General features: G+C 40.5%; 1 protein-coding gene across 1 annotated transcript in view; it reads right to left on the minus strand.

Annotated features, from left to right (window-relative positions):
* Positions 1-18,518, minus strand: part of LOC126202244 (uncharacterized) — a 272,489-nt gene that overhangs the window by 166,082 nt on the left and 87,889 nt on the right. Inside the window, exon 8 of the mRNA XM_049936853.1 lies at positions 14,951-15,143. Within this exon, the coding sequence (XP_049792810.1) occupies positions 14,951-15,143 (193 nt within the window). The remainder of the gene's footprint in view (positions 1-14,950; positions 15,144-18,518) is intronic.

Here is an 18,518-nt window from a genome sequence, read left to right on the forward strand (position 1 = left end):
AACACGTTCTGATTACCAGAATGCATTCTGTTACCAAAGACTTTACTTGTCAAAGAAGTACCGGAGTCAGTGGGACTGACTGCACGAGCCCTCTTGAGAGACGGTGTTAGAACCTTCCAGCGGCCCACCCTTTTGCTGGGAGGAGGAAAAGAGACTTTCAAAGGATCCATCTCGGTCCCACGAGCAGCTAGGGAACTAGAAGTCCATCTAGACAGAGCCCCGCATGCCTAGGTAAGACTTATACAACTGAGGTGTGACAGGTACCCCAGAGGTTGCCTGCTAATGACTGTTCCACCTCAACAGCCATGCATCTCATCAGCGCACAGGACACTTTGAGATTGAGGGTTTGTTTATAGAGGTTTATTCCATCCTCATGATCCGGGTGGTCAAGCCAAGATCCCCATTCCCTGAGAAACACAATGTTCCACCGCCGCGCTGCACGGTGGTCGCTGAAGTATGCCCAGAGGTTATGATGACAGGGAACTGACAACGCTTACCAGTCCCCAGCTCAGGAACCCCGGGGTCGCCAAGCCCGAACCCAGCACCTGAATGCCGAGCCCCTGGGGGCAGTGATTTCCTTAATACTCTGTGTCTGGTGTGTGGTGATTTTATGATGGTCTGCGAACAAAACAGCGTGCGAGTATCACATTCTGTGCAAATCTCGGGAAAAGTGCAAAAGGAGACCCTTGCAATGATTCAACAAGTGTTCGGTGCACAGAGCATGAGCTGCATGCGTGTGTTTGAGTGGCATGCTCGGTTCAGGGCCAGCCATACAGACGTCGATGATTATGCTCACACTGGAAGGCCCGTTAGCCGCACAGTGCCAGACATTGTTGCCAAACTTCAACAACTGGTTCATGCGGATCGACATCGAACCATTCAAGACCTTGCGGATGAAGTGGGTATTGGTTATGGGACATGTCAACAAATGTTGACTGAAGAATTGGGCATGCATCGTGTTGCCACAAAATTTGTGCCAAGGATCTTGACTGCTAATCAGAAAGTACAGCATGTTGAAGTGTGCACAGACCTTCGTCAGACCGTATCTGATGATCCAACCTTCTTGTCACGGGTTATCACCGGTGACAAGAGCTGGATTTACAGTTATGACCCAGAGACAAAGCAACAATCGTCCCAGTGGAAGAGCCTGGGCTCTCCAAGACCCAAAAAAGCAAGACAGGTGAAGAGCAAAGTGAAGGACACGATCATCATTTTCTTTGATACCAAGGGAATTGTCCACAAAGAATTCGTCCTACGCAACCAAACAGTGAATTCCGTGTACTACTGTGATGTTTTCCGATGGCTCCATGAAAACATGCAACGATCACGGCCTGAACTTTGGCATCAAGGAAACTGGCTGCTGCATCATGACAATGCGCCCTGTCACCAGTCCTTGCTCACCAGGACCTTTTTGGCAGAAAACAACATGATGGTTGTACCCCACCCACTGTACTCACCAGATTTGGCACCTTGCAACTTTGCGCAATTCCCAAAACTGAAACGCAAGTTGAAAGGCCATGGTTTGACTCTCTAGAGAGGATTCAAGAAGCATCACTGGCAGTGATAAACACCCCCAAAGAAAAGGACTTCCAGTAAACGTTTGACCAGTGGCAGAAGCACTGGGACCAGTGTGTACGTGCAGATGGGAACTACTTTGAGGGTGATGGTGATTACTAGTCCAGAGATAAGGTTTTCAACAGATGGCAGCACCAGTCCCAAAAATTTTGGATAGCACCTCATATACCCTGCCCTATCCCTCCCCCTTCCCCACCCCAGTCCAGATTGCTTTTCACATGACAGTCGCATTCCAGTTGGAGCTGCTGGTGATAAGACTCTATCCTTCTCCTATTATTGTTGATATTACAACCTGGAGTGTCTGTTGTTTGTACATAACATTAGTTACTCAAAATATCTAATTTCTTATTTAAATAGTGATTATTAAACTATATCATTCACTGTGTAATTTCTCAATTAGTGATGATGATATTATTATTTACTCATCTGGAAACATTTTATCTTTAAAATAAGTCATGATTTATTATAGATGCAAACCATTTGATGGGGAAATTTCCTGAGAGCAACTAGTTGTTTATTTCTAAATTGGTACAGTTTATCTGCAAGACTTCATTCTCCTCTTTCCAACAAATATCTTATTTTTTCCAACAACTTTATATTTCAAAAACTATTCATAATTAAAATGTTCATGTTCTATAGTGTTCCAATTTAAGTTCTGATTATTTTCAAAATTTAGCACCACAATTTTGCAGCCACGATTTTTCTGATTCCAAAAATGCCCACCTTTCATCAAAGTAACTTGTTACTTCAAATATTCAGATAAGAAAATTTCGCTTTTTCCTGATTTTACTAGCAAACACTGGGCAGCCCCTTTTTGTCAACAGTGCTCTCCCACAAAATAGCACCACTATCTAGTCAATTTCCTAATTATACAGCTATTGGTTAAATAAACTTACTTCACTATCTATTGTGTCTTTGCCTCTTGATTTTTCTGTTTTTGTATTATTACTTGTATTTTTATTGTAATTATTGGTCCTGCTGTCTACAAAGCAGCTTGTGCAGAAAACATTGGACAAGTAAAGTTATAAGTAAACAACTGAAAGTCATTTCTAGGCATACTTATTTAATGCTACAATAATACACTTTATACATAAGTATTTATATAACACACTTCAAAAATCTGAATATTCTTCAATGGAGTAAAAGCAGTGAGGCTGTAAATATGACTTTAGAGATTTTCCAAAAGCTTAACCTCAGTAATACCTTTTATGTTTTCAGGAAGTTTGTTATAAAGCTTAACTCCCATGTGAAAAGTACCTTCTTGGCACAGAGCTGTGCTGATTTTGGTTATATGTAAGTTTCTGTTTTGTCTGGTAAAGTGATCATGTACATTACAGTTTTTTTTTTACAGTCTTTATGTATAACATTTGTTTTAAAAAATAAATGGGGTTTCCATAATTTATACAAATTGTAATAAAGAAATACCAGATTTCTTAAACAAAGGTTTACAAGAGTCTCTAGGCTTGCACACAAACAAGATTCTGGTGGCCCTTTTTGTAGTTTAAAAGTGCTCTTAGCTCTTTTAGTGTTTCCCAAAAAGTGACCCAATATCTAAGACAAGAATGAAAGTAGGCACAATATGCATTCATTAATGTTTTCTCACTACAGCATGATTTTAGCGAGCAAAGAAGGTAACATGTTTTGTTCAGTTCTGCACTGAGATATTCAATATGCTTATTCTATGTTGCTCTACAGCCAAAGCCCTAAGAATTTGGTTTTAGTACTGTTACCAACTAGCTCATTACTGATAGAAACTGATGGAATAAACATGTCCTTGTCAGGAGCACTGTGGAATTTTAGTGCAATGGCTTTTTAATTGCTTATTATAAGCTGATTATTCTGAGCCCAGCTGTTAAGTTGTTTTGTGTACATGGATACTGACTGCTGTAACTGTTCATTGCTGTCTCCTTTTAGTAGATTTGTGGTGTCATCTGCAAATATGATTGTTTTATGTGCATCAGCATTTAAATTTAGATCATTTACATACAGAAGGAACAGAAGGGATCCCATTACTGATCCTTGGGGTACACCGCATTTAGTTTGTTTACAGTCAGATAAGTGTTTGCATACAATTTTTAGTTTGATATTTATATGCTTGATGCACCCTGTCTGCTTACAATTAGTCAGGAAGGAACTGATCCAGTTGCTGGACAGACCTCGAATACCATATCTTACAAGCTTTGATAGCAGACTTTCATGATCGACCATGTCAAAAGCTTTTGACAGGTCAATAAATGGTCCTATTGATTCCTGTTTTTTGTCCATAATCTTTAGGATGGAAATGATGCACTCACAAATAGCAGTTGTCATTGACCTCTTATTTTTGAATGTAATTGCGATGGGTCTGTAGTTATTTACATAATCTTTCTCACCTTTTTTACATACTGGAATATATTTTGATGTTTTCAAACAATGGAAAATCAAGGATGGAATGTAACAATATTGGAAAGTTGCTGCTGACCGTATAGCGGAGATAGCGAGTCGCAAATGGCACAGCAAAAAGATTCACCCAATTATAGCTTTCAGCCAGTAAGGTAACAGACACACATACACTCACGCACACACACACAACACACACACACACATGCAAATGCAGCTTGCACAAACGTCTGCAGTCTCAGGCAACTGAAACCACACTGATAGCAGCAGCAACAGTGTGTGATGGGAGTGGCAACTGGGGGGATAAGGAGGAGACTGGGGCGGGGAGGGGAAGGGGATAGTATGGTGGGGGTGGCAGACAGTGAAGTGCTACAGTTTAGATGGAGGGCAGGAGAGAAGGTGGCAAGGTGGGGAGGGGGGGGGGTGGAAGAAGCGGAAAGAAGAGAATAAAAAGAAATTGAAATAATTGGTGTGGTTGTGAAATGACAGCTGTGTAGTGCTGGAATGGGAGCAGGGAGGGAGCTGGATGGGTGAGGACAGTAACTAACAAAGGTTGAGGACTGGAGAGTTATGGGAATGTGGGATGTATTGCAGAGAAACTTCCCACCTGAGCAATGCAGAAAAGCTGGTGTTGATGGGAAGGATCCATATGACACAGGCTGTGAAGCAGTAATTGAAATGAGAGATATCACGTTTGGCAGTGTGTTCAGCAACACGGTGGTCCACTTGTTTCTTGGCCACTGTTTGTCGGTGGTCATTCATGTGGACAGACAGCTTGTTGGTTGTCATGCATACATAGAATGCAGCACAGTGGTTGCAGCTTGGCTTGTAAAACACGTGACTGGTTTCACAGGTAGCCCTGTACTTGATAAGATAGGAGATGTTAGTGACCGGACAGGAGTAGGTGGTGATAGGAAGATGTACGGGACAGGTCTTGCATCTAGGTCTATTACAGGGGCTTGACCATGAGGTAAGGGATTGGGAGCAAGGGTTGTGTAAGGATGGACGCGTATATTGTGTAGGTTTGGTGGACAATGGAATACCACTGTAGGAGGGGTGGGAAGGAAAGTGGGCAGGATATTTCTCATTTCAGGGCACGACGAGAGGTAGTCGAGACCCTGGCAGACAATGTAATTCAGTTGCTCCAGTCCTGGATGGTACTGAGTTACAAGGGGAATGTTCCTCTGTGGCTTGACTGTGGGACTTTGGGAGGTGGTGGGAGACTGGAAAGATAAGGCACAGCATATTTGTTTTTGTACAAGATTGGAAGGATAGTTACAGGAAGTGAAGGCTTCAGTGAGACCCTTGGTATATTCCGAAATGGACTGCTTGTCACTGCAGATGTGACGACCATGAGTGGCTAGGCTGTACAAAAGGGACTTCGTGGTATCGAATGTGTGGCAACTGTTGAAGTGTAGGTATTTCTTGTAGTTAGTAGGTTTGATATGGATGGAGGTATTGATGTAGCCATCTCTGAGCTGGAGGTCAACATCTAGGAAGGTGGATTGTTGGGTTGAGTAGCACCAGGTGAAGCAAATGGGAGAGAAGTTGTTCGGGTTCTAAAGGAATGTAGAAAGGGTGTCCTCATGTTTGATTCAGACAGCAAAGATACCGTCAATGAATCTGAACTAAGTGAGGGATTTAGGATTCTCAGTTTTTAGGACTCCTCTAGATGGCCCATGAATAGGTTGGCATAGGATGGTGCCATGCAGGTGCCCATAGCCATACCCCGTACCCCGGATTGTTTGTAGTAATGCCTTCAAAGGAAAAGTAATTGTGGGTGAGGATATAGTTGGTCATGGCAGGAGATTGCTGGTTTGGAATCCATAGTGTGTTTGGAAAGGTAGTGTTCAATAGCAGTAAGACCATGGGCATTAGGAATGTTAGTGTACAGGGAGGTGGCATCAATAGTGACGAGCAGGGCACCGTGTGTTAAGGGGACAGGAACTGTGGAGAGTCTGTGGAGGAAATGGTTGGTATCTTTTATATAGGAGGGTAGGTTCTGGGTAATAGGTTGAAGGTGTTGGTCTATGAGAGCAGAGATTCTCTCGGGGTGTGTGGGGAGGGGGGGGGGGGGCATAGTAACCGGCCACAATGGGCCGTCCTGGTTGATTGGGTTTATGGACTTTAGGAAGTTTGTACAAGGTAGGAGTCTGGGAAGTGGTAGGGGTAAGAAGAGAGATGGACTCTGGGGAGAGGTTTTAGGATGGGCCTAAGGATTTGAGTAGTGACTGGAGATCCTGCTGGACTACTGGAATGGGGTCACTGTGGCAAGGTTTGTAGGTGGAAGTATCTGACAGCTGACGAAGTCTTTCTGCCAGATAATCCTTGCAGTTCAAAACAGTGGTGGTGGAGCCTTTTCCGCAGGTAGGATTATAAGGTTGTGATCAGTTTTTTGATAGTGGACTGCAGTTCTTTCTGCAGATGTAAGGTTAGTTTGCATGTTGAGGGATTTCGGAAATTATGACGAGGCAAAGTTCAAGGTTAAGAAATTCTGGAAAGTTAACAGGGGATGGTTAGGGGACATTGGGGGCGGACCACGGATGGATAGAAGACTCAACTGAGTAAGGCAAGGTTCAGTATTGGTCTTTGGTTTGGTCTGATTGGTCAGGTTGGTGGTAAAAACATGGTCTGATTGGTCGGGTTGGTGGCAAAAACGTGTTTCCACTTAAAGGACCGGGAGAAGGAGAGAAGGTCTTTAACAAGTCCTGCATGATTGAATTTGGGAATGGGGCAAAAGGTGAGGCCTTGGAAAGGACTGATATTTCTGTCGGACTATGGCTTCAAGGTTCATGACTGTTGCGGGTCTGTTTAGGTTCTGGATTCTATGTGGTGGTGGGAGTGAGTTTTGGAGGGTGGGGTAAGTGTAGTAGGTCTATGAGAAAGAGTGTGTCAGCTATGAGGGGATTTGGGGGAGATTTGGAGGTTGTTGTAGTGGTGGTGGACACTGGTACTCCGAAGCGAGAGTAGGAAGTTAGCAGGATGGACAGCTTTTTGAGGTGGCATTGTGCATGTTGCTCAAATTCCTGCAGGGCAAGAGTTTCTATGTGTGTTATGGGTTCCAGGAATTGGTAATTACATAGCAGGAGAATTTTGCAGATGGAGAGAAGACATGACAACGAACAAGCTGTCTGTCCACATGAATGGCCGCCGACAAACTGTGACCAAGAAACAAGTGGACCACCCTGTTGCTGAACACACTGCCAAACATGATATCCCTCATTTCAATGACTGCCTCACAGCCTGTGCCATACATATCCTTCCCACCAACACCAGCTTTTCTGAATTGCTCAGGTGCGAACTTTCCCTGCAATACATCTTACATTCCTGTAACCCTTCTGTCCTCAACCTTCATTAGTCACTGTCCTCATACATCCAGCCCCCTTCCTTTTCCCGTTCCAGCACTACACAGCTGTCATTTCACACCCACACCCAATCTTTCAATTTCTTTTTATTCTCTCCTTTCCGCTACTCCCCCTCCCACTCCCCCCACCCCCAACCCCTCACCCGATGCCACCTCTCCTACCCTCCATCTCTGCAGCACTTCACTGTCTGACACCCCCAACATACTATCCTTTCACATCCCCACCCCAGCCTACTCCTTACCCCCACCCTGTTGCCACTCCATCATGCACTGGTGCTGCTGCTCGCAATGTGGTTTCAGTTGCCTGAGACTGCAGACATGTTTACGAGTTCCATTTCCATGAGTGTGTGCATGTGCATGAGTGTGTGCATGTGCATGAGTGTATGTGTGTCTATTGTTGACAAAGGCCTTAATGGCCGAAAGCTATAATTGTGTTAATCTTTTTGTTATGCCATTTGCAACTCAGTATCTCTGCTACATGGCATGACTATCACCCAGTAATCAGTCAGGATGAATAGGCATAGGTAGAGGCAGAGGGTGTATATACGCTACACACAATATCCTATTGCAGAGCATGCTGTACAATGTGACAGTCATGACCTCAGTGCCTGTTTCACCACAAACGCCATCTGGGTTCTTTCCCCAGACACTAGTTTCTCAGAACTCCACAGGTGTGAACTAGCACTATAACATGTCCTTGGTTTTCGCCACCCACCTGGCCTTAATTTATATTAATTCTTCCTGTCTCAGCATTTATTCACAGTAACTACTCTTTTCTTCACTCTGTTTTAGTGTCCTACATTTTCATTTTCTGACTTGTCTATTTTTCGGCATTCCTCCTCCCACCTCTGTTACATACAGTCCACTTAGCTTTTCACTCTTATTACCTCATGCATGATGTTTTAGTAGTAATCTCTGTCTTGCATATTACTCTGTCTTCCACCTTCAAGCTCTCACGTTTACCAAACCTCATCTGGTGCATTCCCCAACAGTCAGTCTTTCTTTCTCATCTCATCCAGTAAGTCTCCCCTGACACGAGGTTCTGGGTGACTTTTCTAAACTGTACTACTTTCCTTAAACCTGTCCAGTCCTTTCCCTTCACAGCTCTTACTTCCCCTTCAACTCTTCTGCCAGAAGAAGGAGCCACTTGTAAAAGTTAAATCTTTTGTGTGTGCATTTTTTATTTATTCATTTATATTACATTATCAATAATCGATTATTTTTGTTGTTGTATTTCACAAAAGATAGTTTGATTTGGTTATTTCAGCAGGGTGACAAAGAAGGCCAGAAGACATTCCAGTCTATTCTGAAGTTTACCTAACTTCTCCACTTTGTTGATCATCTTAACCCCATAGAGGTAATTTCTGTATGATTTTTGGCTTTCATGGCAAATTATTATTTTGAAATGTTCTTAAATATTGAGGTGGACTGCATCATCCAAATGACATGACATTTTAGCAAACTGACTTGTTTCTATCTTCAAGAGGTCCTGATGACTGACTGTCTAATGCTTAACACTGACTTATATGCCCCTTCTGCATCCTTCTGGTGTTGAACATGGCCCTGCTGCACACGAGTACAGCTCCACTGCTGAGACGGCGGGTGCAGTGAGCTGGTATGATCCAAGTCTAGATCCTCAGTCTGTATGCTACAGCTGCCAAGCTCAAAATAGTCAAAAATAGGACTTAGAAAGATTATAATACATGAAAGATTTACCTTCAGTTTTCTTTATGAACATTATGAATAATCACAGTTTTTAAACCTAGTGTACTCATTACTTGATGGAAAAGTGATGTAACCTACTAGTGTAGCCTCACATATTGCTAGGTATCTTAAATAAGTAACAAACAAGTTAAACTGTTCTGTGGGTGCAATACATATAGGCTCCTCAGACCAGAACATCCTTATAATACATGTACTATTACTTCATGATAACATGATAAGCCACCAACCTGTCCATGCAGCTTCAACACGATACCACAGTTCATCAAGAGTAGTGACTGGCATATTGTGATGAGACAGTTGCTCAGCCACCATTGACCAGACATTTTCAATTGGTGAGAGATCTGGAGAATGTGCTGGCCAGGGCAGCAGTTGGATATTTTCTGTATCCAGAAAGGCCCATACAGGACCTGCAACATGTGGTTGTGCATTATGCTGCTGAAATGTAGGGTTTTGCAGGGATAGAGCCACGGGTTGTAACACATCTGAAATGTAACGTCCAATGTTCTAAGTGCCATCAATGCGAACAAGAGGTGACCGAGACGTGTAACTGATGGCACCCCATACCATGACGCCAGGTGATACGCCAATATGGCGATGATGAATACACACTTCCAATGTGTGTTCACCGCGATGTTGCCAAACACGGATGCGACCATCATGATGCTGTAAACAGAACCTGGATTCATCCGTAAAAATGACGTTTTGACATTCATGCACCCAGGCTCATCGTTGAGTACACCACCGCAGGTGCTCCTGTCTGTGATGTAGCGTCAAGGGTAACCGCAGCCATGGTCTCCGAGCTGATAGTCCATGCTGCTGCAAACATTGTCGAATTGTTCGTGCAGATGGTTGTCATCTTGCAAACATCCCCATCTGTTGACTCAGGGATTGAGACGTGGCTGCATGATCTGTTACAGCCATGCGGATAAGATGCCTGTCATCTCGACTGCTAGTGATACGAGGCCATTGGGATCCAGCACGGCATTCCGTATTACCCTCCTGTACCCATTGATTCCATATTCTGCCTACAGTCATTGGATCTCAACCAATGCGAGCAGCAATGTTGTGATACGATAAACTGCAATCGCAATAGGCTACAATCCGACCTTTATCAAAGTCGGAAACGTGATGGTACGCATTTCTCCTCCTTACACGGAGCATCACAACAATGTTTCACCAGGCAATGCCGGTCAACTGCTGTTTGTGTATGAGAAATCAGCTGGAAACTTTCCTCATGTCAGCACGATGTAGGTGTCGCCACCAGTGCCAACATTGTGTGAATGCTCTGAAAAGCTAATCATTTGCATATCACAGCATCTTCTTCCTGTTGGTTAAATTTCACGTCAGTAGCACGTCATCTTCGTGGTTTAGCAATTTTAATGGCCAGAAGTGTATATGTTTTTTAAGGTTACTATTATTTACTTTTTCAGTTAGCTCACTGTTACTTGACTCTCAGGCATAAGGTATACCAATTTTATGTGGGACACCCTAAACAGAAGGCTTCCAAAACAGGAAAGAAAATGAAACAGATTCAAAGTTGACTGAGGAGAATAAAGGGCAGCACAGTGAGAGAATAATACTTTACTGGACAAAAAGGAAGAGACAGCAAAAGACTGCAAAGAACTGAAATTGGAACGCAATCTTTAGCAGGCCTCAACAATAGAAGAAGAAGAAGAGGAACAAAATGAAGAATATATAATCATAATAATACAACACTTAAACTGGGGATGATGATTCTTATTCCTCACCAACAGGCATTTATACTTCTGGTAGAAGCTCATGGTTAACAAGCAACAAGATTATTCTTAATAGCAATAAAATAGAGCAGATACAGTACCCTACACATTGTTGTATCCAGGCTGATATTCATCTCCTTTAAAATGGTGGCTTGATCACTGCTGCAGAAGACACAAAATTTCTGGGAATGAGGGCTGATTAAAAGTGACTCCTACAGAAGCTGACTGTAGTTATCTTTGTAATAATAGAAGTATGCTTCACAGAGCAATGACACCTTTTTACTTTGCTTACTTTCAAATGTGTTCATGTGTGTGTGAATTTCTAAGGGACCAACCTGCTGAGGTCCTTGGTCTCTAGACTTACACACTACTTAAACTAACTTACACTAAGCACAACACACACACCCGTGTCTGAGGGAGGACTCAAACCTCCGGCGAGAGGGACTGAGCGATTCATGACATGGCACCTCTAACTACGCAGCCACTCTGCGTGGCTTGCCTGCTTTCATTCCTGATGTAGGAACATATTTAAATATCTGAGTGTTCTTACACTGACATCACATTACATCTCTGACTTCTTTCAAAGGAACAACATTACCAGTTCAATGATCTAGTTCCAGTAGAATTAGATTTATGCAACCACAACATGAGACAAAAAATGTTAATACTGCCACCATATGTAGGGTTTACTGTGGGATTCTGTATAGTTAAAAGATCTTCAATAAGCTGCCCACTGACATAAAGTTAGAAATCAGGAATTCCTGTGAATTCAAAGTAAAATTATACATCTTATTAGTCACTCTGGCAAATCATCAAATTATCTGAACTAGTTTCTGTTAACAGCTTGACAAGTAGCATTGTTAACTGTAGCCAGGCTTCCATCCATTCCTACATCACTTAAATAACTACTGTTCCATGATAAACATCTGTGTAGTCATGCAGATATCAAACTAGCAATAGGTAATGAAGAGAAGCTATTTGATTTGATTATTAAATGAGGAAGCATTTTATTGCAAAGTAGATGCGTCTCTTCAACTTTGTTGTGCACTAAAATGGAATGAAAAGTAGGAAAACTGTTCCTGTAAAGAGAATATAGTATCATTTACCTGATCCAGCCACCATAATTTGCATTTTCCATGGTTTTGCAAAAATCTGTCCTGGCTATTTATGGGATGATTCCAACTAATAGGAAATGGCCAATACATTCTCCTTTCTTTGCTCATTAAATTTTTTTAATGAAATATGCATGGAGTCAGGCAAAGAGATTTCACATCACCAGAACTATTCTTAGCAGTGTTAGAGGAAGTTTTCAGAACCTTCAAATGAGATAACAAAGGAATAGTTATTAATTGAACACACCATAAATACCTTTGTTTTGCTGACAACCATATGCTGTTTGCCTCAAGCACAGATAAACTTCAACAATGAATTAAATAACTTAATATAGCCACCCTTAAAACAGCCCAGAAAATCAATAGACTACTCTCGGATCATGCTAAGCATATGGATGACAATGTAAGGAGATCTTTTACCTAGCATGCGACCAGTGAGAAATTTATGAACCTAGCACGGCACTATGCTACTCCAACTGCTGGTGAATATTTTAAACCAGTACTAGTGGAACAGTGAGATAGCCTGTGGAGATTCTCCATGATACCAAGTTATATATGCTCAAGAATGTATACACTGTACTGTAAATAAATACATTTATGTTTTACTCATTCTATAGTGTCTGCTATGTTCTAGTGTGTTCATCTGCCTTATTGCAGTGATGGACACAACAGATGGGAATACTGTGAGAGGCAGGAAAACAAATAAATGAATCAAAAGACAGACTTGAGTGAAAAACAATTATAACCATAATGAAAATGAAAAAGATGGGAGCAGTGGTAAGATGCCAGGCAAATGGATGGAAGATGGTGTATGGAAGTTTCAGTGGATGTGAAGAGATACAGAAATACCAAAGCAATAACACAATGGATATTGGTTTGGTGATTTTAGAAAGTATACAAAAGCAATGTGGATGTCATATTTGAAGATTATAATTCATGACAGTCTTGTTGGAAGCCTTTATGCAGCAGTCAGTGTCAAGTAGCCGATGATCCATAATACAAGCATTGTTGTACTTTTCAGTTAAATTTTTATTCTAGAATTGCATAGTTCATTCTTTTAAGATTTTTATTATTTTTTGTGAATAAGTTCTGGATGTACTGTCATCTATTCTATGACCTAGTGTTGTTGACATGCAGAACTTCAATCAAAAAACATATCAAATAAATTAATATTACTTACGGTTTGTACAGGTGTGTGTAGTAATGTACAAGGTAGCCTGTAACATATATGAGGTGTGGCTAGAAAAAAACCGGACTAGTACTGGTGAAACAATAAAACGAATGCAATAAGGCTGAAAGTCGCGTGGCCTGTCGCGTGACTCTCGCTCCGCCTACTGCTCGAGTTTCATCTGCCTCCTGCACTCAGTCTGCCCGTGGCGTCTGTTTTAAGTAGTTGACGTTTTGTCTGTGCGTCGGAAAATGTTGAGTGTACAGAAAGAACAGCGTGTTAACATCAAATTTTGTTTCAAACTAGGAAAATCTGCAAGTGAAACGTTTGTAATGTTACAACAAGTGTACGGCGATGATTGTTTATCGCGAACACAAGTGTTTAAGTGGTTTAAACGATTTAAAGATGGCCGCGAAGACACCAGTGATGACACTCACACTGGCAGACCATTGTCAGCAAAAACTGATGCAAACATTGAAAAAATCGGTAAACTTGTTCGACAAGATCGCCGTTTAACAATCAGAGCAGTGTCTGAGTTAACAGGAGTTGACAAGGAAAGTGTTAGGCAGATTCTTCATGAAAGTTTCAACATGAACAAAGTGTGTTCAAAAATGGTTCCAAAGTGTCTCACAATTGAACGGAAGGAACGCCGAAGAATGATTTGTTCTGACATCCTGGAAAACATTGAAAGTGATCCCACCTTCTTACAAAATGTTATTACTTGCGATGAATTGTGGTTTTTTACTTACGATCCGGAAACTAAACGCCAATCGATGCATTGGAAAACTCCTGGTTCTCCACGACAAAAAAAAGCACGAATGTCAAAATCGAAATTCAAGGCAATGATGATTGTTTTTTTTTACATCAAAGGGATTGTGCACATTGATTGGGTACCAGAGGGACAAACAGTGAATCAGCATTACTACATTAGCATCCTGGCTACCCTACGTGAGCGAGTACGGAGAAAACGGAACGATTTGTGGAGAAAAAAGTCATGGATCCTTCACCAAGACAATGCCCCAGCTCACAGTGCGTTGTCAGTGAAGACGTTTTTGGCGAAACACAACATTCCCATCTTAGATCATCCACCCTACTCACCTGATTTGGCCCCCTGTGACTTTTTTCTTTTCCCTAAAGTCAAGTCAGCTTTGAAAGGAACTAGATTTGAGACTGTTGAAGCAGTAAAAGAAAAAGCGACAGAAGTAATGTATGGACTTACCGAAAATGATCTGCAGCATTGCTATGAACAGTGGAAAATTCGTATGGAGCGGTGTAGAGACCGAGGAGGAGAGTACATTGAAGGAGATAACACGAAATTGTAAATAATTGTAAATAAATGTTTTTTCCAGCATCAGTCCGGTTTTTTCTAGCCGCACCTCATAGTTGTCACTCTAAATTGTGACAAAAAATCAATGTACAGCAGAACTATGCAACTGGTACATAAGAGTATTTAGTTTGGTATTACAAAAGGCATTTCTATGAATCAGTAATAACAAAATTCATATGGGTTCTATGGCTCCCAAAATAAAAATTTGAGTGTTACTTTAAGAGGACTTTTATTCTCACTCTCACTTTCATTCTCTCTCTCTCTCTCTCTCTCTCTCTCTCTCTCTCTCTCTCTCTCCCCCCCCTCCCCCCCCCCACCCTCTCCCTCTCAATGATTTCAATACCTTTTCCATTACATTTTATTTATAATGATTCCATCCCCACTTTAGAAGTACAACATCCTCCTCTATGCCACAAGACTAATATAAAAATAAAATGTAGATATACAAAAATCGAAAAAGTTATTAACAGTATCAACTCATAAATGGAAATTATTTTTGAAATATCATGGAATGTTTACAGGGTCACAAGGGACGTCCTTCTCAAAATGCAACATAGCACTCACTTGTCGTAGTTGCTGAATCCAGGACGGAGCTGACAACTGAGTTCTTTGAGCTGGATTTTAATATTATCCAGTGCATCCTGACAAAGTTTAGGAAGAGGTGTCCCAGGCTGTACAGCGCCCCTCCGTGGAACATCACGAACGCCATTTGGAGGCACCTCCACACGCAAGCAGGGAAATTTTTCGAGCCCATGAACTGTAAATACTAAATTAGGGGGGAAAATCTTGATGTATAACATCATCAGTAATGCAGCAGCATATATATCACATAAAGAGATCATCATTTAGACATACATGTACAGTATGTACAGTGCAACTGTAGTTAGCACAACTTGTAATATGATGGATCAAGTTACACATCATGAAGTGCACTTTACAGCCTATTAATAACTGTCACAATATGAGATTTGGTATATTTTTGAAACTCAGATTACATGGTACCTCAACCAAATTATATTTTTCAGCACAAAAACTGCCACAGTCAAGTTCAAAAATAACATTGTAAACAAGTATTACACACACCTTTTCTTTGTTCTCTTATTGTTCTACAAAAAATCAAGTACACAGTTTAGATGTATGTATTACAGAAATCTGCCTATTTGTTAGCAACAAAACACAGTCTGTAACTGTAAAAATTAATGAATGTTATATTTTTTATGATGTTTATCAACTGGAAATATCAATTTTCATGCAAGAAACTTGCATTTCACAATAAAGAAAACGTCATATGTGCTAAATTTAAATGTATCTATAGTCACATGATATGTGCAAAGTAAAGAAAACTCAAAATTTGTAATTTTAAATTAACTTATTTAACAAGTCCAACATCAAATCTCTTGGTTAGGACCCATTCACTAGCAATCATAATTTTATCATTTTCCAAAGTTCTGTCAATCTCTACTTCATTCTGTTTTGTGCAAAGAATTAAAGTGTAATAAATATCAAAAGTTTCATTATATGCCTAGTGTCATATGCCTTATATAGAACCAGTTTGCACATGGGATTCCTCCAGGCAGTGAACTGTTGATAGAAATCCAAAATCATGATGGAGGACAACATCAGATAATCAGACAAGTATTTTTGTTGCCAGATTAAATTTGAGTAACACTATCAACTTTAATTTTATGTTACATGCACTTGTAAAAAGTTTACCACTTGAATTTTGAACTTATAATTTCACTTCATTATTGGCCTCATAGTACACAATATGCCACAGTCTGCACATAACATGGATGACAATACCTGAAAATGTTGGCAATAGAATACCTATAGAGTGGCAATAACTGGCATACCCGTAACAGAAATATCACAAACATATTCTGTTTTCTCCAATGAGACACTATAGATGAATTTTAGGGCATTAAAGTATCATGTGTGTTAGCATTAACAATATCCTAGGCAAAGGAGATTATTCAAGATTAAATAATTTCAGAAATACAGAAGTAAATAATTTAACCTAAAAAACTGCACATGAAATGGTCAGTAACAGTCTGTTACAATTCTCTTTCATTCTAAATTGTTTGTTTGTATTTTCACATGTATCTAGTTAGCATAAGCACCAGCCTCAACAACCTTTACTTCTAGGATGCTGATATTAAGATTTAGGACTGTCAACCCTGTCTAACTTCTTTATTGTTTGAAAAAATATAACCAATTTCACTTTTAGTTTGATTTGATACTAGTCAAGTCCAACTCACATTTGTCATATTTATGAAGAATGTGTTAATGGCAAACACTGTTCAATTCAGCAAATTCTATTAACCTATGACCTCTCTCAATTCTGTTATGATGACTGAAGTTTCCCCACAATGGATTGTTCTATTCATTTGTCTTACTTTAAGATTAAAATTACCTGTATCATGCTGGAATGGGATTTGTTTTCATTTATCAACTTCTCCAAAGCTACGAGGGTTGACTGAAAAGTAATGCCTCCACCTTCATAATTCTTCAACAGTTGGCAGCATTGGTATGCAGCAGGTACTGACTTATTCCGTAGCCTCTTCTCTACAGCTCCAGTTGGCAGGAAGCCTTAGCATTGAATGTGTTGTTACAGTGTAAAGTATGGAACCCTGCGTAGACTGTTGGTCAATGCGATTTAATCAACATGCAGTCATAATATTCTTGACAGCAGAAGGTGTCACCCCAAAGGAGATTCATTAGAAAATGAAAGCAGTTTATGGTGACTGTGTTGATGTGAGTACTGTGCATCATTGGGCGAGTAAGTTTAAACATGTTGAGGCAGGAACATCTGACATGCGTGACAAACAAAGAGTTGGATGTCCTGTGACAGCAAACACCAAGTTTCACAAGCAAAATGTTGACAGATTGATTCAAAACGTTGCGAACTCTGAAACGATGGCTAACAAGGATCCGAAAGGAAAAGGGAAATTTTTTCCTGCAGCATGACAATGCCAAACCACACACTTCACATGCCACCATAGCAGAACTTCAGAGACTGAATCTCACCACAGTCCAGATTTAGCACCGTCTGAGTTCCATCTGTTCCCGATACTGAAAGACTATTTGCGGGGACATCATTATGCTTTTGATGAAGACATTGAGAGAACTGTGAGACTGTGGTTGCGAAAACAGAGTGTCGACTTCTTCCATGATGGCTTCAGAAAACTTTTTCATCATTAGCAGAAATGTATCCAATTGGCTGGTGATTATGTGGAAACATGAATATTGGCAATTAAACATCACATTCTAAGGATTACATCTGCATTTGATTTATTAAAATATTCCCATCCAAACCCAATTAATGAAGGTGGAGGCATTACTTTTCATTCAACCCTTGTACATAGATTTCTTCTATTTTTTCGTCATGGCATGAGCACACTGGTACATAGATTTGAATGATTTTCATGGAAAATCTTTTGCGGACTTGTAATAATCTCATGATGGATGGCTACTATCAGCAATTCAGTGACCAAACTCTTCTTCTGTGGACTGAAACTAAACCAAATTTAATGACAGTTGTAGAGATTTACATTTCCATATCTATAGTTGATGATGAGGAAATACAGAAAATACATGCGCATATGGAGGAATCGATAAAATATTTGCGGGGTAATTTGATAATCTTAGATCATAGGATGCTATTATAGAGAATGAAATGGAAGGTAGGACTACTGAAGAATAACAGCCAAGGGTAAGAAATGAGAGAAGAGAGAGGCTTCTGCAGCTATATATCACGTGTTTCAATTAACACATTGGTATAGGATTTTTAGGAATGAAATTAACAGGAAATGCAAACAGGCTAAATCACAATGGATGAAAGAAACACCTTAAATACTTAAAAATATACTGTTCTATGAAAAATTTATATCAGATCTAAAAATTAGACATTATTTCTGAGAAGTAAAATCTAAAGATCTTAATCTACAAGACATAAAGAGAAAATCTCTGTTAATTGCAGGCGAAAATGGTAGGCAGATGGCAAGAGTACATTAAAGACCTACTGATGGAAACTAAATATCCACAAGTGTGTTAGAAGAAGAGGAGGAGGAAGTTGATGTAGAAGAAATAGGTTATACAGTAATACTGTCAGAGGTTGACAGAACACTGACTG

This window comes from Schistocerca nitens, chromosome 1 (assembly GCF_023898315.1).
Source record: "Schistocerca nitens isolate TAMUIC-IGC-003100 chromosome 1, iqSchNite1.1, whole genome shotgun sequence".
In the NCBI taxonomy this organism is placed as follows: Eukaryota; Metazoa; Arthropoda; class Insecta; order Orthoptera; family Acrididae; genus Schistocerca; species Schistocerca nitens.